Source organism: Panulirus ornatus, chromosome 14, assembly GCF_036320965.1.
Source record: "Panulirus ornatus isolate Po-2019 chromosome 14, ASM3632096v1, whole genome shotgun sequence".
NCBI lineage: Eukaryota > Metazoa > Arthropoda > Malacostraca > Decapoda > Palinuridae > Panulirus > Panulirus ornatus.
This window is the reverse complement of record NC_092237.1, coordinates 15,101,486-15,120,938: the sequence shown is the minus strand read 5'-3', so window position 1 is coordinate 15,120,938 and position 19,453 is coordinate 15,101,486. Positions and strand designations below refer to the sequence as shown.

Genomic DNA, 19,453 nt, shown 5'->3' with positions numbered 1-19,453 from the left:
GCAAGGTTATTAGGTACAGTAGGGGTGAGGGTCAAGTCAATTGGGAGGTGAGTTTGAATGGAGAAAAACTGGAGGAAGTGAAGTGTTTTAGATATCTGGGAGTGGATCTGTCAGCGGATGGAACCATGGAAGCGGAAGTGGATCATAGGGTGGGGGAGGGGGCGAAAATTTTGGGAGCCTTGAAAAATGTGTGGAAGTCGAGAACACTATCTCGGAAAGCAAAAATGGGTATGTTTGAGGGAATAGTGGTTCCAACAATGTTGTATGGTTGCGAGGCGTGGGCTATGGATAGAGATGTGCGCAGGAGGATGGATGTGCTGGAAATGAGATGTTTGAGGACAATGTGTGGTGTGAGGTGGTTTGATCGAGTAAGTAACGTAAGGGTAAGAGAGATGTGTGGAAATAAAAAGAGCGTGGTTGAGAGAGCAGAAGAGGGTGTTTTGAAATGGTTTGGGCACATGGAGAGAATGAGTGAGGAGAGATTGACCAAGAGGATATATGTGTCGGAGGTGGAGGGAACGAGGAGAAGAGGGAGACCAAATTGGAGGTGGAAAGATGGAGTGAAAAAGATTTTGTGTGATCGGGGCCTGAACATGCAGGAGGGTGAAAGGAGGGCAAGAAATAGAGTGAATTGGAGTCATGTGGTATACAGGGGTTGACGTGCTGTCAGTGGATTGAAGCAAGGCATGTGAAGCGTCTGGGGTAAACCATGGAAAGCTGTGTAGGTATGTATATTTGCGTGTGTGGACGTGTGTATGTACATGTGTATGGGGGGGGGGGTTGGGCCATTTCTTTCGTCTGTTTCCTTGCGCTACCTCGCAAACGCGGGAGACAGCGACAAAGTATGAAAAAAAAAAAAAAAAAAAAAAAATATATATATATATATATATATATATATATATATATATATATCTTTTCTTTCTTTTAAACTATTCGCCATTTCCCGCATTAGCGAGGTAGCATTAAGAACAGAGGACTGGGCCTTTGAGGGAATACCCTCACCTGGCCCAATTCTCTGTTCCTTCTTTTGGAAAATTAAAAAAAAATGAGAGGGGAGGATTTCCAGCCCCCCGCTCCCTCCCCTTTTAGTCGCCTTCTACGACACGCAGGGAATGCGTGGGAAGTATTCTTAATCCCCTATCCCCAGGGATAATATATATAAATGGAAATGGTGAAGAGCTTGTAGATTTATGTGCTGAAAAAGGACTGATAATTGGGAATATCTGGTTTAAAAAGCGAGATATACATAAGTATACTTATGTAAGTAGGAGAGATGGCCAGAGAGCGTTATTGGATTACGTGTTAATTGACAGGTGCGCGAAAGAGAGACTTTTGGATGTTAATGTGCTGAGAGGTGCAACTGGAGGGATGTCTGATCATTATCTTGTGGAGGATAAGGTGAAGATTTGTATGGGTTTTCATGGGAAGATTATGTATGGGTTGGGGTGAAGAGGGTGGTGAGAGTAAGTGAGCTTGGGAAGGAGACTTGTGTGAGGAAGCACCAGGAGAGACTGAGTACAGAATGGAAAAAGGTGAGAACAATGGAAGTAAGGGGAGTGGGGGAGGAATGGGATGTATTTAGGGAATCAGTGATGGATTGCGCAAAAGATGCTTGTGGCATGAGAAGAGTGGGAGATGGGTTGATTAGAAAGGGTAGTGAGTGGTGGGATGAAGAAGTAAGAGTATTAGTGAAAGAGAAGAGAGAGGCATTTGGACGATTTTTGCAGGGAAAAAATGCAATTGAGTGGGAGATGTACAAAAGAAAGAGACAGGAGGTCAAGGGAAAGGTGCAAGAGGTGAAAAAAAGGGCAAATGAGAGTTGGGGTGAGAGAGTATCATTAAATTTTAGGGAGAATAAAAAGATGTTCTGGAAGGAGGTAAATAAAGTGCGTAAGACAAGGGAGCAAATGGGAACTTCAGTGAAGGGCGCAAATGGGGAGGTGATAACAAGTAGTGGTGATGTGAGAAGGAGATGGAGTGAGTATTTTGAAGGTTTGTTGAATGTGCTTGATGGTAGAGTGGCTGATATAGGGTGTTTTGGTCGAGGTGGTGTGCAAAGTGAGAGGGTTAGGGAAAATCATTTGGTAAACAGAGAAGAGGTAGTAAAAGCTTTGCGGAAGATGAAAGCCGGCAAGGCAGCAGGTTTGGATGGTATTGCAGTGGAATTTATTAAAAAAGGGGGTGACTGTATTGTTGACTGGTTGGTAAGGTTATTTAATATATGTATGACTCATGGTGAGGTGCCTGAGGATTGGCGGAATGCGTGCATAGTGCCATTGTACAAAGGCAAAGGGGATAAGAGTGAGTGCTCAAATTACAGAGGTATAAGTTTGTTGAGTATTCCTGGTAAATTATATGGGAGGGTATTGATTGAGAGGGTGAAGGCATGTACAGAGCATCAGATTGGGGAAGAGCAGTGTGGTTTCAGAAGTGGTAGAGGATGTGTGGATCAGGTGTTTGCTTTGAAGAATGTATGTGAGAAATACTTAGAAAAGCAAATGGATTTGTATGTAGCATTTATGGATCTGGAGAAGGCATATGATAGAGTTGATAGAGATGCTCTGTGGAAGGTATTAAGAATATATGGTGTGGGAGGCAAGTTGTTAGAAGCAGTGAAAAGTTTTTATCGAGGATGTAAGGCATGTGTACGTGTAGGAAGAGAGGAAAGTGATTGGTTCTCAGTGAATGTAGGTTTGTGGCAGGGGTGTGTGATGTCTCCATGGTTGTTTAATTTGTTTATGGATGGGGTTGTTAGGGAGGTAAATGCAAGAGTTTTGGAAAGAGGGGCAAGTATGAAGTCTGTTGGGGATGAGAGAGCTTGGGAAGTGAGTCAGTTGTTGTTCGCTGATGATACAGCGCTGGTGGCTGATTCATGTGAGAAACTGCAGAAGCTGGTGACTGAGTTTGGTAAAGTGTGTGAAAGAAGAAAGTTAAGAGTAAATGTGAATAAGAGCAAGGTTATCAGGTACAGTAGGGTTGAGGGTCAAGTCAACTGGGAGGTGAGTTTGAATGGAGAAAAACTGGAGGAAGTAAAGTGTTTTAGATATCTGGGAGTGGATCTGGCAGCGGATGGAACCATGGAAGCAGAAGTGGATCATAGGATGGGGGAGGGGGCGAAAATTCTGGGAGCCTTGAAGAATGTGTGGAAGTCGAGAACATTATCTCGAAAAGCAAAAATGGGTATGTTTGAAGGAATAGTGGTTCCAACAATGTTGTATGGTTGCGAGGCGTGGGCTATGGATAGAGTGGTGCGCAGGAGGATGGATGTGCTGGAAATGAGATGTTTGAGGACAATGTGTGGTGTGAGGTGGTTTGATCGAGTAAGTAACGTAAGGGTAAGAGAGATGTGTGGAAATAAAAAGAGCGTGGTTGAGAGAGCAGAAGAGGGTGTTTTGAAATGGTTTGGGCACATGGAGAGAATGAGTGAGGAAAGATTGACCAAGAGGATATATGTGTCGGAGGTGGAGGGAACGAGGAGAAGAGGGAGACCAAATTGGAGGTGGAAAGATGGAGTGAAAAAGATTTTGTGTGATCGGGGCCTGAACATGCAGGAGGGTGAAAGGAGGGCAAGGAATAGAGTGAATTGGAGCGATGTGGTATACCGGGGTTGACGTGCTGTCAGTGGATTGAATCAGGGCATGTGAAGCGTCTGGGGTAAACCATGGAAAGCTGTGTAGGTATGTATATTTGCGTCTGTGGACGTATGTATATACATGTGTATGGGGGTGGGTTGGGCCATTTCTTTCGTCTGTTTCCTTGCGCTACCTCGCAAACGCGGGAGACAGCGACAAAGCAAAAAAAAAAAAAAAAAAGAAAAAAAAAAATATATATATACATAAATGCGCTACCTTGCACACATGAGGGGGGAGGGGGATGGTATTCCATGTGTGGCGAGGTGGCGATGGGAATGAATAAAGGCAGACAATGTGAATTGTGTGCATGGGTATATATGTATGTGTCTGTGTGTGTATATATATGTGTACAGTGAGATGTATAGGTCTGTATATTTGCGTGTGTGGACGTGTATGTATATACATGTGTATGGGGGTGGTTTGGGCCATTTCTTTCGTCTGTTTCCGTGCGCTACCTCGCAAACGCGGGAGACAGCGACAAAGCAAAATAAAATAATAAATAATGAAATGCCCATACCTGCACATATGCATATACGTATCAATATTTACACATTTTTTTTTTCATACTATTTGCCATTTTCCGCATTAGCGAGGTAGTGCTAAGAACAGAGGACTGAGCCTTTGAGAGAATATCCTCACTTGGCCCCCTTCTCTGCTCCCCTTTTAGAAATTTAAAAAAATGAGAGGGAAGGATTTCCAGCCCCCCTCTCCCTCCCCTTTTAGTCGCCTTCTATGACACACAGGGAAAACGTGGGAAGTATTCTTTCTCCCCAATCCCCAGGGATAATATGTATGATATATATATATTTCTTTCTTTCATACTGTTTGCCATTTCCTGCATTAGCAAGGGAGTGTGTTAAGAACAGAGGACTGGGCCTTTGAGGGAATGTTCTTTCCTGGCCTCCTTCTCTGTTCCTTCTTTTGGAAAATTAAAAAAAACGAGAGGAGAGGATTTCCAGCCACCCGCTCCCTCCCCTTTTAGCCGCCTTCTATGACATGCAGGGAATACGTGGGAAGTATTCTTTCTCCCTTATCCCCAGAGATAACACATACATACATATACATTTATACACATGTCCATTATCATACTTGCTGACCTTTATATTTATGTAATTGCAATTTGGTAGTTCAGATAGTTATATTCCAGATTATCATTTATCACTATCATTATTATCATACTTAATCGTTGTTTCACGCATCAGCGAGGTAGTGCTAAGAGACACGAAGAATGGCCCATCCACTCATTTACACATATATATATATATATATATATATATATATATATATATATATATATATATATATATATATATATATATATACATAAATGCCCATACACAGACATATACATACGTATACATATCATCATTGACATACATACAAAGACATATACATATATACACATTTACATATTGTTACGAATGTTATGAACTCAATACTTATTTGAGCAAGGTTGCCAGTAACATATATATGTTACAAATACTATACTGATCCTTGTCTTCGCAAGGACGCTAGATTTGTTACGTTACACAACGCAGGAAAACACTATCTTGATTAAAGTCCTGGGATTAAACAAACACCAACATCAGAATTACTTTCATTTATGTTAACACTGAACATGAGTTTAACATTGAACATTGAACATGAGTTAACATTGAACCTGAGTTAATGTTGAACATGGGTTAACATTGAACATGAGTTAACATTGAACATGAGTTAACACTGCAGGTAAGATTTCAAGCCAGGAGATCTCTTTCCTCTATGACAATTTGTTCGATAACATTACACTTAGACCTGACATGACACCATAAACAACATCGTTACACTTAGCTAAACCTGACTTGACACAGTAAACATCATCATTACACTTAGCTAGACCTGACATGACACAGTAAACATCTTACAAACTGGGGCAGCGGTGGCTACAGGGTTCGAGACAGGGAAAGTTTACATTACCTTGCAGGGCTCGGGACTGCTGAAGGAATCGAGGTTCAGCGGGGAGTCAGAGGTTTTTATTGCAGACAGGGGACTTGCGTCCGCCTTGTTACCCTATGACGCCTCCCTTGATTGGTTATGGGCCTAAGGCCCTGTGGTGATTGGAGGAGGGTGGCTCCAAGTGCCACTCCTACTTGGCTGGAGGGCCACAGGTCTGTCGGTGATTGGAGAAGGTGTCATCCGTGAGACAGCTGACTGGCTGAAAGAAAGTTGTTCGTCCCACATCTGCCTAGAGGCCCCACCTTCTCTTGCCCTGACAGCGACGACACTATACCCAAAGACACACACATACATATACATGAACATGTGGGCTCACACCCACGTGTTCGTAACTATATTCATATTTGCTTGCCTTCATCCATTCCTGTCACTACACTGCCCCACAGGAAAGTAGCATCACTACCCCCCTTTTAAGCGAGGTGGCACCAGGAAAACACAAAAAAGGCCACCTTCGTTAACATTCAGTCTCTAGCTGTTATATGTAATGCACCGAAAACACAGCTCCTAATAACCTTACTCGTATTCACATTTACTCTCAACTTTCTTCTTTTACACACTTTACCAAACTTACATACAGTGGCACTATGCAAGCATTCCGCCAATCCTCAGGCACCTCACCATGAATCATGCATACATTAAATAACCTTACCAACCAGTCAACAATACAGTCAACCCCTTTTTTGATAAATTCCGCTGCAATTCCATCCAAACCCACTGCCTTGCCGGCTTTCATCTTCCGCAAAGCTTTTACTACTTCTTCTCTGTTTACCAAATCATTTTCCCCAACCCTCTCACTTTGCACCCCACCTCGACCAAAACACCCTATATCTGCCACTCTATCATCAAACACATTCAACAAACCTTCAAAATACTCACTCCATCTCCTTCTCACATCACCACTACTTGTTATCACCTCCCCATTAGCCCCCTTCACTGAAGCTCCCATTTGCTCCCTTGTCTTACACACTTTATTTACCTCCTTCCAAAACATCTTTTTATCCTCCCTAAAATTTAATGATACTCTCTCACCCCAACTCTCATTTGCCCTCTTTTTCACCTCTTGCACCTTTCTCTTGACCTCCTGCCTCTTTCTTTTATATATTTCCCACTCATTTGCATTATTTCCCTGCAGAAATCGTCCAAATGCCTCTCTCTTCTCTTTCACTAATAATCTTACTTCTTCATCCCACCACTCACTACCCTTTCTAATCTGCCCACCTCCCATGCTTCTCATGCCACAAGCATCACTGCTTCCCTAAATACATCCCATTCCTCCCCCACTCCCCTTACCTCCTTTGTTCTCACCTTTTTCCATTCTGTACTCAGTCTCTCCTGGTACTTCCTCACACAAGTCTCCTTCCCAAGCTCACTTACTCTCACTACTCTCTTCAACCCAACATTCTCTCTTCCTTTCTGAAAACCTCTACAAATCTTTACCTTCTTCTCCACAAGATAATGATCAGACATCCCTCCAGTTGCACCTCTCAGCACATTAATATCCAAGAGTCTCTCTTTCACATGCCTATCAATTAACACGTAATCCAATAATGCTCTCTGGCTATCTCTCCTACTTACATACGTATACTTATGTATATCTCCCATTTTAAACCAGGTATTCCCAATCACCAGTCCTTTTTCAGCACATAGATCTACAAGCTCTTCACCATTTCCATTTACAACACTGAACACCCCATGTATACCAATTATTCCCTCAACTGCCACATTACTCACCTTTGCATTTTAAATCCCCCATCACTATAACCTGGTCTCGTGCATCAAAACTACTAACACACTTATTCAGCTGCTCCCAAAACACTTGCCTCTTATAATCTTTCTCCTCATGCCCAGGTGCATATGCACCAATAATCACCCATCTCTCTCCATCAACTTTCAGTTTTACCCATATCAATCTAGAGTGTACTTTCTCACACTCTATCACATACTCCCACAACTCCTGTTTCAGGAGTAGTGCTACCCCTTCCCTTGCTCTTGTCCTCACTAACGCCTGACTTTACTCCCAAGACCACTCTTCCCCTTTACCCTTGAGCTTCATTTCACTCAGAACCAAAACATCCAGGTTCCTTTCCACAAACATACTAACTATCTCCCAATCTGAGCCTTCGAGGAGGACGAGCACTCCCCACGTGACTCCTTCTGTTTCCCCTCTTAGAAAGTTAAAATACAAAGAGGGGAGGGTTTCTAGCCCCCCGCTCCTGTCCCCTTTAGTCGCTTTTTTTCCAAAAGAAGGCACAGAGAAGGGGGCCAGGTGAAGATATTTCCTCAAAGGCCCAGTCCTCTGTTCTTAACGCTACCTCGCTAATATGGGAAATGGCGAATAGTATGAAATATATATATATATATATATATATATATATATTTTTTTTTTTTTTTTTTTTTTTTTATACTTTGTCGCTGTCTCCCGCGTTTGCGAGGTAGCGCAAGGAAACAGACGAAAGAAATGGCCCAACCCCCCCCCATACACATGTACATACACACGTCCACACACGCAAATATACATACCTACACAGCTTTCCATGGTTTACCCCAGACGCTTCACATGTCTTGATTCAATCCACTGACAGCACGTCAACCCCTGTATACCACATCGCTCCAATTCACTCTATTCCTTGCCCTCCTTTCACCCTCCTGCATGTTCAGGCCCCGATCACACAAAATCTTTTTCACTCCATCTTTCCACCTCCAATTTGGTCTCCCTCTTCTCCTCGTTCCCTCCACCTCCGACACATATATCCTCTTGGTCAATCTTTCCTCACTCATTCTCTCCATGTGCCCAAACCATTTCAAAACACCCTCTTCTGCTCTCTCAACCACGCTCTTTTTATTTCCACACATCTCTCTTACCCTTACGTTACTTACTCGATCAAACCACCTCACACCACACACTGTCCTCAAACATCTCATTTCCAGCACATCCATCCTCCTGCGCACAACTCTATCCATAGCCCACGCCTCGCAACCATACAACATTGTTGGAACCACTATTCCTTCAAACATACCCATTTTTGCTTTCCGAGATAATGTTCTCGACTTCCACACATTTTTCAAGGCTCCCAAAATTTTCGCCCCCTCCCCCACCCTATGATCCACTTCCGCTTCCATGGTTCCATCCGCTGACAGATCCACTCCCAGATATCTAAAACACTTCACTTCCTCCAGTTTTTCTCCATTCAAACTCACCTCCCAGTTGACTTGACCCTCAAGCCTACTGTACCTAATAACCTTGCTCTTATTCACATTTACTCTTAACTTTCTTCTTCCACACACTTTACCAAACTCAGTCACCAGCTTCTGCAGTTTCTCACATGAATCAGCCACCAGCGCTGTATCATCAGCGAACAACAACTGACTCACTTCCCAAGCTCTCTCATCCCCAACAGACTTCATACTTGCCCCTCTTTCCAAAACTCTTGCATTTACCTCCCTAACAACCCCATCCATAAACAAATTAAACAACCATGGAGACATCACACACCCCTGCCGCAAACCTACATTCACTGAGAACCAATCACTTTCCTCTCTTCCTACACGTACACATGCCTTACATCCTCGATAAAAACTTTTCACTGCTTCTAACAACTTTCCTCCCACACCATATATTCTTAATACCTTCCACAGAGCATCTCTATCAACTCTATCCTATGCCTTCTCCAGATCCATAAATGCTACATACAAATCCATTTGCTTTTCTAAGTATTTCTCACATACATTCTTCAAAGCAAACACCTGATCCACACATCCTCTACCACTTCTGAAACCACACTGCTCTTCCCCAATCTGATGCTCTGTACATGCCTTCACCCTCTCAATCAATACCCTCCCATATAATTTACCAGGAATACTCAACAAACTTATACCTCTGTAATTTGAGCACTCACTCTTATCCCCTTTGCCTTTGTACAATGGCACTATGCACGCATTCCGCCAATCCTCAGGCACCTCACCATGAGTCATACATACATTAAATAACCTTACCAACCAGTCAACAATACAGTCACCCCCTTTTTTAATAAATTGCACTGCAATACCATCCAAACCTGCTGCCTTGCCGGCTTTCATCTTCCACAAAGCTTTCACTACCTCTTCTCTGTTTACCAAATCATTTTCCCTAACCCTCTCACTTTGCACACCACCTTGACCAAAACACCCTATATCTGCCACTCTATCATCAAACACATTCAACAAACCTTCAAAATACTCACTCCATCTCCTTCTCACATCACCATGACTTGTTATCACCTCCCCATTTGCGCCCTTCACTGAAGTTCCCATTTGCTCCCTTGTCTTACGCACTTTATTTACCTCCTTCCAGAACATCTTTTTATTCTCCCTAAAATTTAATGATACTCTCTCACCCCAACTCTCATTTGCCCTTTTTTTCACCTCTTGCACCTTTCTCTTGACCTCCTGTCTCTTTCTTTTATACATCTCCCACTCAATTGCATTTTTTCCCTGCAAAAATCGTCCAAATGCCTCTCTCTTCTCTTTCACTAATACTCTTACTTCTCTATCCCACCACTCACTACCCTTTCTAATCAACCCACCTCCCACTCTTCTCATGCCACAAGCATCTTTTGCGCAATCCATCACTGATTCCCTACATACATCCCATTCCTCCCCCACTCCCCTTACTTCCATTGTTCTCACCTTTTTCCATTCTGTACTCAGTCTCTCCTGGTACTTCCTCACACAGGTCTCCTTCCCAAGCTCACTTACTCTCACCACCCTCTTCACCCCAACATTCACTCTTCTTTTCTGAAAACCCATACAAATCTTCACCTTTGCCTCCACAAGATAATGATCAGACATCCCTCCAGTTGCACCTCTCAGCACATTAACATCCCAAAGTCTCTCTTTCGCGCGCCTGTCAATTAACACGTAATCCAATAACGCTCTCTGGCCATCTCTCCTACTTACATAAGTATACTTATGTATATCTCGCTTTTTAAACCAGGTATTCCCAATCATCAGTCCTTTTTCAGCACATAAATCTACAAGCTCTTCACCATTTCCATTTACAACACTGAACACCCCATGTATACCAATCCCCTATATATATATATATATATATATATATATTATTCCCTGGGGATAGGGGAGAAAGAATACTTCCCACGTATTCCCTGCGTGTCGTAGAAGGCGACTAAAAGGGAAGGGAGCGGGGGGCTGGAAATCCTCCCCTCTCGTTTTTTTTTTTTAATTTTCCAAAAGAAGGAACAGAGAAGAGGGCCAGGTGAGGATATTCCCTCAAAGGCCCAGTCCTCTGTTCTTAACGCTACCTCGCTATCACGGGAAATGGCGAATAGTATGAAAAAAAAAAAAAAAAAAAAAAAAAAAAAAATATATATATATATATATATATATATATATATATATATATGTGTGTGTGTGTGTGTGTGTGTGTGTGTGTGTGTGTACATACCTTTGATATATAGTCCTGTCATAAACCTTCTATATACACTCCTCTCATATACCTTCTACATACAATCCCCTCATATGCTTTCTATATACTATCCTCTCATACACCTTCTACATACAATCCTCTCGTGTACCTTCTCTATACAGTCCTGCCATATACCTTCTTTATACAGTCCTGTTATATACCTTCTATATACAGTCCTGGTATATACCTGTATATAGTCCTCTCATATACCTTCTATATACAGTCCTGTGATATGCCTTCTATATATGGTCCTGTCATATACCTTCTATATACGGTCCTGTCATATGCCTTCTATATACGCTCCTGTCATATACCTTCTATGTACAGTCCTCTCATAAACCTTCTATATACAGTCCTCTCATATACCTTCTACCATCTGAACATATACATATACATATATACATATACACATATACATACATATATATACACATACACAGACATATACATATAAACACATGTACATATTCACACTTGCTTGCCTTCATCCATTCCTGTCGCTTCTCCGTCCCACAGGAAACAGCAATGCTAGGCCCCACTTCAGCAAGATGCCGCCAGGAAAAACAGCCAAAAAAGGCCGCATTCGTTCACACTCAGTCTCTAGCTGTCATGTGTAATGCACCGAAACCATAGCTTTGTATCCACATCCAGACCACACAAACCTTTCCATGGTTTACCCTAGATGTTTCACATGCCCTGTTCCAGTCCATTAACAGCATGTTGACCCTGGTATACCACATCGTTCCAATTCTCTCTATTCCTTGCATGCCTCTCGCCTTCCTGTATGTTCAGACCCCAGTCGCTCAAAATCTTTTTCACTCCATCCTTCCACCTCCAGTTTGGTCACCTGCTTCTTGTTCCCTCTACTTCTGACACATATATCCTCTTTGTCAATATTTCCTCTCTCATTCTCTCCATATGTCCAATCCATTTCAACACACCCTCTTATGCTCTCTCAACCACTCTTTGTATTTCCACCTATCTCTCTTAACATTTCATTACTTACTCGTTCAAATCACCTCACACTACATGTTGTCCTCAAGCATTTCATTTCCAACACATCCACCCTCCTCCGAACATCCCTATCTATAGCCCATGCCTCACAACCATATAAAATTGTTGGAACTACTATTCCTTCAAACATACCCCTTTTTGCTCTTCGAGATAATGTTCTCTCCTTCCACACATTCTTCATCGCTCCGAGAACCTTCACTCTCCCCTTCACTCTGTGACTCACCCCCACTTCTATAGTTCCATCCACTGCTAAGTCCACTCCCAGATATCTAAAATGCTTCACTTCCTCCAATTTTTCTCCCTTCAAATTTACATCCTGATTAACTTGTTCCTCAACCCAACTAAACCTGATAACCTTGCTTTTATTCACTTTTACTCTCAACTTTCTCCTTTCACACACTTTTCCAAACTCAGTCACCAGCTTCTGCAGTTTCTCACTTGAATCAGCCTCCAGTGCTGTATCATCGGCAAACAGCAGCTGACTCACTCTCAGGCCCTCTTATCCCAAACCGATTGGATACTCGCCCCTCTCTCCAAAACTCTTACATTTACCTCCCAAACCACCCTGGCAAACAGCAGCTGACTCGCTCTCAGGCCCTCTCATCCCAAACAGATTGCATCCTCGCCCCCCCTCTCCAAAACTTACATTTACCTCCCTAACCACACCATCCACAATCAAATTTAACAACCCTGGGGAAATCACACACCCCTTCCGCAGACTGACCTTCACTGGGAACCAGTCACTCTCCTCTCCTCCTTCTTGCATACATGCCTTACATTGTATCCTTGATAAAAACTTTTCACTGCTTTTAGCAACTTACCTCCCACACCATATACTCTTAAGACCTTCCACAAAGCATCTTTATCAACCCTATCTTATGCCTTCTCCAGATCCATAAATTCCACATACAAATCCATCTGTTTTTCTAAATATTTCTCACAAACATTCTTCAAAGTAAACACCTGATCCACACGTCCTCTACCTTTTCTGAGACCACACTGCTCCTCTCCAATCCAATGCTCTGTACATGCCTTCACTCTCTTAGTCAGTATCCTCCCATACAATTTTCCAGGAATACACAACAAACTTATGCCTCTGTAGTTTGAACACTTACCTTTGTCCCCTTTGCCTTTTTAGAATGGCACTATACATGCATTCTGCCAATCTATAGGCACTTCACCATGATCCATACATACACTGAATATCCTTACCAACCAGTCAACAACAGTCACCCCCTTTCTTAATGAATTCAACTTCACTATAATCCAAACCCACTGCCTTGCCGGATTTTGTCTTGTGCAAGGCTTTCACCACCTCTTCTCTCTTAACCAAACCATTCTCCCTGATACTCACTTCGCACACCACCCCAACCAAAACACCCTACATCTGCCACTCTATCATCAAACACATTGAACAAACCTTCAAAATACTTACTCCATCTCCTTTTCACTTCATCACTACCTGTTATCACTTCCCCCTTGCCCTCTTCACTGATATTCCCATTTGTTCTTTTGACTTTTGCATGTTATTTACCTCCTTCAAAAGCATCTTTTTATTCTCTCTAAAGCTAATGATTCTCTCTCACCCCAATTCTCATTTGCTGTCTTTTTCAATCCTTGCACCTTCCTCTTGACCTCCTGCTGCTTCCTCTTATACATCTCCCAGTCATTGGTACTCCTTCTTTGTAATTATTGTGCAAATGCCTCTCTTTTCTCTTACACAAACAAGTTTGTTTCTTCATCCCATAACTCGCTGCCCTTTCTAATTTGCCCAGCTCCCACCTTTCTCATGCCACTTGCATCTTTTGCTTATACCATCGCTGCTTCCTTAAATACATCCCATTCCTTATGCACTCCCCTGACGTCATTTGCTCTCGCCTTTTGCCATTCTGCACTCAATCTCTTCTCGTACTTCCTCACACAGGTCTCCTTTCCAAGCTCACTAACTCTCACCACTCTCTTCTCCTTAACATTCTCTTTTCTTTCTTGAAAACCTCTACAAATCTTCACCTTTGCCTCCACAAGATAGTGATCAGACATCCCTCCAGCACATAAATATTAAAAAACCTCTGTTTTGCATGCTTATCAGTTAACACATAATCCAATAATGCCCTTTGATCATTTCTCCAACTCACATATATATACTTATGTATACCAGGTATTTCCAATCACCAGTCTTTTTTCAGCACAAATGTACAAGCTCATCACCACTTCCATTCGTAACACTGAATACCCCATGTACACCAATTATACCCTCAAATGCCACATTACTTGCCTTTGCATTTAGATCATCCATCACTAATACCTGCTCTTGTGCACCAAAGGTGCTGACACACTCACATAGCTTCTCCCAAAACACTTGCCTCTTACGATCTTTTTTCTCACGACCCAGTGCATAATCATCTCTCTCTATCCAGCATCAAAATAGAACTCCATTTCTTAGAGGCAGACATATCTATTTCCATAATGTGGGTTTTCCAAGATAGAGTGGATGTTACAGTTATACCAAATATGTTGATTGAGTCAAGAGATGGAATTACAGAACCATCGAAGGAGAGAGGAAAGTTGTAAGGAATTTTCTATAGAGGGATGGGCAGGAGCTTTGTCTTGGAGACATTAAACTTAACCAGATTTTGTCTGCCTCATTGAGATATTCTGACCAAGCTGAGTTTATTGAAGAAATTGTGTTGAGATGAGATACAGATGGAGTGAGAGAAGGACCAAAACTAAGGGATGTGGAGGAGTGCAGTCTTCGGTGTGTGATTGCATTTGGTTATTATGAAAGAAGGGAAATCATTTTAGAAGGAGAAAAAGTGTAGGAGACAGAACAGAACCTTGAGGATGCCATTGTTGATGGAGAAAAGGGGAGAGGCTGATCTGTGAACAACCATGGAGAATGATTGGCTGGAGAGGAAGCTGGCCATGAAGAAGCAAAGTGAGGGATGGAAGCCGAAAGAGAGAAGCTTAGAGATGAGATCCTGGTGCCATACCCTGTCAAAAGCTTTTGATATATCCAGGGCAACTGCAAAGGATTCCCCAAAATCTATTAGGGATGATGACTGGATGTTTATAGGTTAGAAAAAATATCACCATTGGCTCTTGCCTTACAGAAGCCATTTTGATGATCAGAGAAAAGACTGTGAGATTCAAGATGCCTGAGGATATGAGAGTTCAGGAGGGATTCAAAGACTTTAGAAATGGTAGATGTAAGAGCAACTGGACGATAGTTAGAGGGGTTAGAACAGGAACCCTTCATGGGAATGGATTGTAGCAATGCATTCTTCCAGGAAGAAGGAAAAGTTTTGGCTTCTAAGCAGAGACAGAGCAGATGTGTAAGCATAGGTGCAGGCTGAGAAGCACACTCTTTCAGTAAACAGGGATGGATGCCATCAGAACCGTAAGCCTTGCTTGTGTCAAGAAAGAGAAATGCTTTTCGAACAATTTATAAAGAGAATACTGACAGGGTAAGAGCATCAATGGTGAAGGAATGTTAGTGTCCTTGAAGGTAGAGTTAGAGGAGAAATGGGAACAAAAGAGATTTGCTTCATCTACAGGAGAGACAGCTGCTGTACCATCAGAATGGAAAAGTGAAGGAAAGTTAGAGCAACAGAAGCTGTTAGTGATGCCCTTAGCTGAAGACCATGTAGATCTATCACTGTATGAAGAGGAGAGGTTATTGCACTTCCTTTTAATAAAGGAATGCTTTGCCTCATGGATGATGTATTTGTGTTAGTTACTGACAGTGATAATTGCTGAATAGGAGCAGGAGGAAGGGGAGTTTTTCCAATCTTGATCCCTTGCTCGATTGGCCTCAGAGCAGGAATGATTGAACCATGGATCGGAAGAAGAGTTCATTTTTGGAGAAAGAGGGGATAAATGCTACCATTCCTGCAACAATAACCTCTGCTATGCATTTGGCAGAGACAGAAGCATCACCACTTAAGTGACAGTAATTTACCCAAGGGAAATCAGAAAAGAATTTTCATGAGTTAATCCAGTCAGATTTGTTTAAGTGTCAGTATCTACATTTAAAAGGGACTGCTGGAGAGGGAGGTACATTGAAATGGATAAATTTGTAAGAGTATGGTCAGATGAACTAATTGGAAGTGAGATTGTGTAGTTACAGCTCAAAGGATTAGAGGTGAAAAACAGATCCAAAATATTAGGAGAATGGTCACAGTGGTCAGGAACATTGTTAATCGAGAATGGAGAACCTGAAGGCTTCAGTCCCTCCACCATGTGTATGGGAGAAATTCAAGCATTCTATATGGTGAACATGGAAATTCCCGAGGCAGAGGATCTTGGCTTGCAGGTGAGAGGATGCCACAGTCTCATGCCAGGAGTTTTGACAGTCGAGGAAAATGCAAGATTTGTAGAATTAGGTGAGCACTAGGTGAAATAAATAAAAAGTGTGGTCGTTGGCAAATGAACCTTAAGCTAGATAACATCAAAGTTTTGGGACTCAAGGTCCTCGAGGCATGCATTTGATGTGTTGATGTTGGAGTAAGCACAGACACCAAATTGGTATCGTGAGTGGAGACTATAGTTGGATTTAGAAAAGAGGCTAGTGAGAACATTGGGTCTCGGAGAGAAGTAAGATATTAGAGCTTCTCTTACATGAAATTATCAAAATGCTGGGACTTCATATAGATAAAGTGTCAGACCTTCACTGTTAGGATACTTGCCATCATATGCAAAATATCAGTTAGATGATTTGCTAAAAGTTTGTTTTTAAGACCTTCCTTCTTGCTCTTTTGTATTTTCCTAATGAGATTGTAATTATTTCAGTTAGAATGAGGTGCAAGCTTGCATCACATACCAGAGGTCTACATGATACAGAATGAATAAGGAATTATTAAAACTTTTAAAGTGGTCATTTGGTAGCTTTTTGATCACTGCCTTAGCAAGTACACCTTTAGTTATCCAGCTGGAGTCCTATGAGTTGATCCCAGTTATGAGAGATAGCATTATTGTCTTTGTATTGAAACTGATGAGATTTTGAGGGTCATTTCTTTCTTATGTAGGTTATTATCTCTACTTGCAGTATTATTCATCGCAGTTGATGTTTTCTTAAATGCTGGTGTACGTGAAATGAAGCGTTTGGATAATACTCTGAAATCACCAGTCACCCAGCACATTGGCTCATCTGTCTCTGGTCTGTCTGTAATTCGTACCTTCGAGAAGGAGAAGTTATTCATTAACAGGTAAATGAAGCTTGTTTTCTTGAGGGGTTATGTTGGTCAGGACATTCTTCATGAATTAGGACGACAAATCCAGTAACAACAAAAAATGTTTTATCTTAACAGGGTGGAAATTCTGCCTGAGAGAATTTTGCTAGGGCTGCAGGGTTTGGTTTGAGGCTCCCATTTCTTTACTTACATACCTACTAAAGGTGTGTATGTTCTTAAACATGAGCAGCTTGCATGTGAGTGTGTATATCAGAAATTGTTGATTAACGCGGATGAGTATGATGAGAGAGAAGCAGATGGAGAATGTGGAACTGATTCAAAGGTGAGATTAGAACTTTTGAAATTGTAGATGGCATATGTTATCAGAGATGAGTGGTTTGAAAAAAGCTGGTTTATTGCCATGCTTAGGTATGGATAATATACTACCCTGTGCTAGGTTATCATTGATACATCACCATACTGCATATACTGCAGGGTAGCAAGTCTACTTGAGGAGTTAAACATCCCTACTCTTTTTGCTAGCTTACAAATATTATCCACTAAAGGTACAAGAACAGTTTGATTTTTAAGATTTTCATAACACTGTTTTAATGTCATGCAGTATCAGAAAAGATGAGGGTAAGAAGATATTCTTAAGATAAATTTGAAAGTTCTGGGAGCGTTGAAAAATATGTGGAAGTCGAGAACGTTATCTTGGAAAGCAAAAATGGGTATGTTTGAATGAATAGTGGTTCCAACAATTTTATATGGTTGCGAGGCTTGGGCTATAGATAGAGTTGTACGGAGGAGGGTGGACGTGCTGGAAATGAGATGTTTGAGGACAACATGTGGTGTGAGGTGGTTTGATCGAGTAAGTAATGAAAGGGTAAGAGAGATGTGTTGTAATATAAAGAGTGTGGTTGAGAGAGCAGAAGAGGGTGTTTTGAAATGTTTTGGTCATATGGAGAGAATGATTGAGGAAAGATTGACAAAGAGGATATATGTGTCAAAGGTGGAGGGAACAAGGAGAAGTGGGAGACCAAATTGGAGGGGGAAAGATGGAGTGAAAAGATTTTGAGTGATCGGGGCCTAAACATGCAGGAGGGTGAAAGGCGTGCAAGGAATAGAGTGAATTGGAATGCTGTGGTATACCAGGGTCGACGTGCTGTCAGTGGATAGAACCAGGGCATGTGAAGTGTCTGGGGTAAACCATGGAAAGTTTTGTGGGGCCTGGATGTGGAAAGGGAGCTGTGGTTTCAGTGCATTATACATGACAGCTAGAGAATGAGTGTGAACGAATGTGGCCTTTGTTGTCTTTTCCTAGCACTACCTCACGCACATGAGGGGGGAGGGGGGTTTTCATTTCATGTGTGGCGTGGTGGCAACAGGAATGAATAAGGGCAGACTATGAATTATGTACATGTGTATATATGTATATGTCTGTGTGTGTATATATATGTATACGTTGGGATGTATAGGTATGTATATGTGCTTGTGTGGACGTGTATGTATATGCATGTGTATGTGGGTGGGTTGGGCCATTCTTTTGTCTGTTTCTTTGTGCTACCTTGCTAATGCAGGGACAGTAACAAAGTATAATAAGTAAATAAATAAATTTGAAAGAATACTTAAGTGAGAAAAACCAGGGCAAAACTCATTGCAATGAATAGGTAGGTCATAGTATAAGAGGGAAAGTAAGTCTGAGATCCCAGAAGATAATTCAGACAAGAGAAAGAGCTTTGCATAGATGTTGATGAGGTTTTCTTGATTGCTCATAATTTGTCTAGATATGAGGACTTATACGTATTAATCAGAATCATAAGCAAAAGAAGTATTATTGAATGTGTTTGACAATAGGGTGGTAGATGTCAGATGTTTGGGTTGGGGAGGTTTATGAAGTATGAGAGTCATTTATGACAGTGGTTTAATGAAAAGAGAAGAGTTGGTGAAACCCTTGTGTGAGATGAATTGTGAGAAGTTGATCAGAGTGGATGGGATTGCAGTTGAATATCTCTGGAAGGGTGACTTTTTTGTTGATTTGTTAGTAAGGATTTTTATGAATGGCTCATGGTGAGATGCCTGAGGATTGGCAGAGAACCTGTATAGTTCCATTGCATAAAAGCAAAGGGGATGGACAAAAGTGAATGTTCTTATACAGAGGTTTAAGTTTGTTGTGCACATGT

General features: G+C 41.8%; 1 protein-coding gene across 4 annotated transcripts in view; it reads left to right on the top strand.

Annotated features, from left to right (window-relative positions):
* Window positions 1-19,453, top strand: part of LOC139753328 (ATP-binding cassette sub-family C member 5-like) — a 525,518-nt gene that overhangs the window by 454,292 nt on the left and 51,773 nt on the right. For all 4 annotated transcript variants that reach the window (XM_071669664.1, XM_071669665.1, XM_071669663.1 and 1 more), the window contains one exon: window positions 17,147-17,306. In XM_071669664.1, the coding sequence (XP_071525765.1) occupies window positions 17,147-17,306 (160 nt within the window). The remainder of the gene's footprint in view (window positions 1-17,146; window positions 17,307-19,453) is intronic.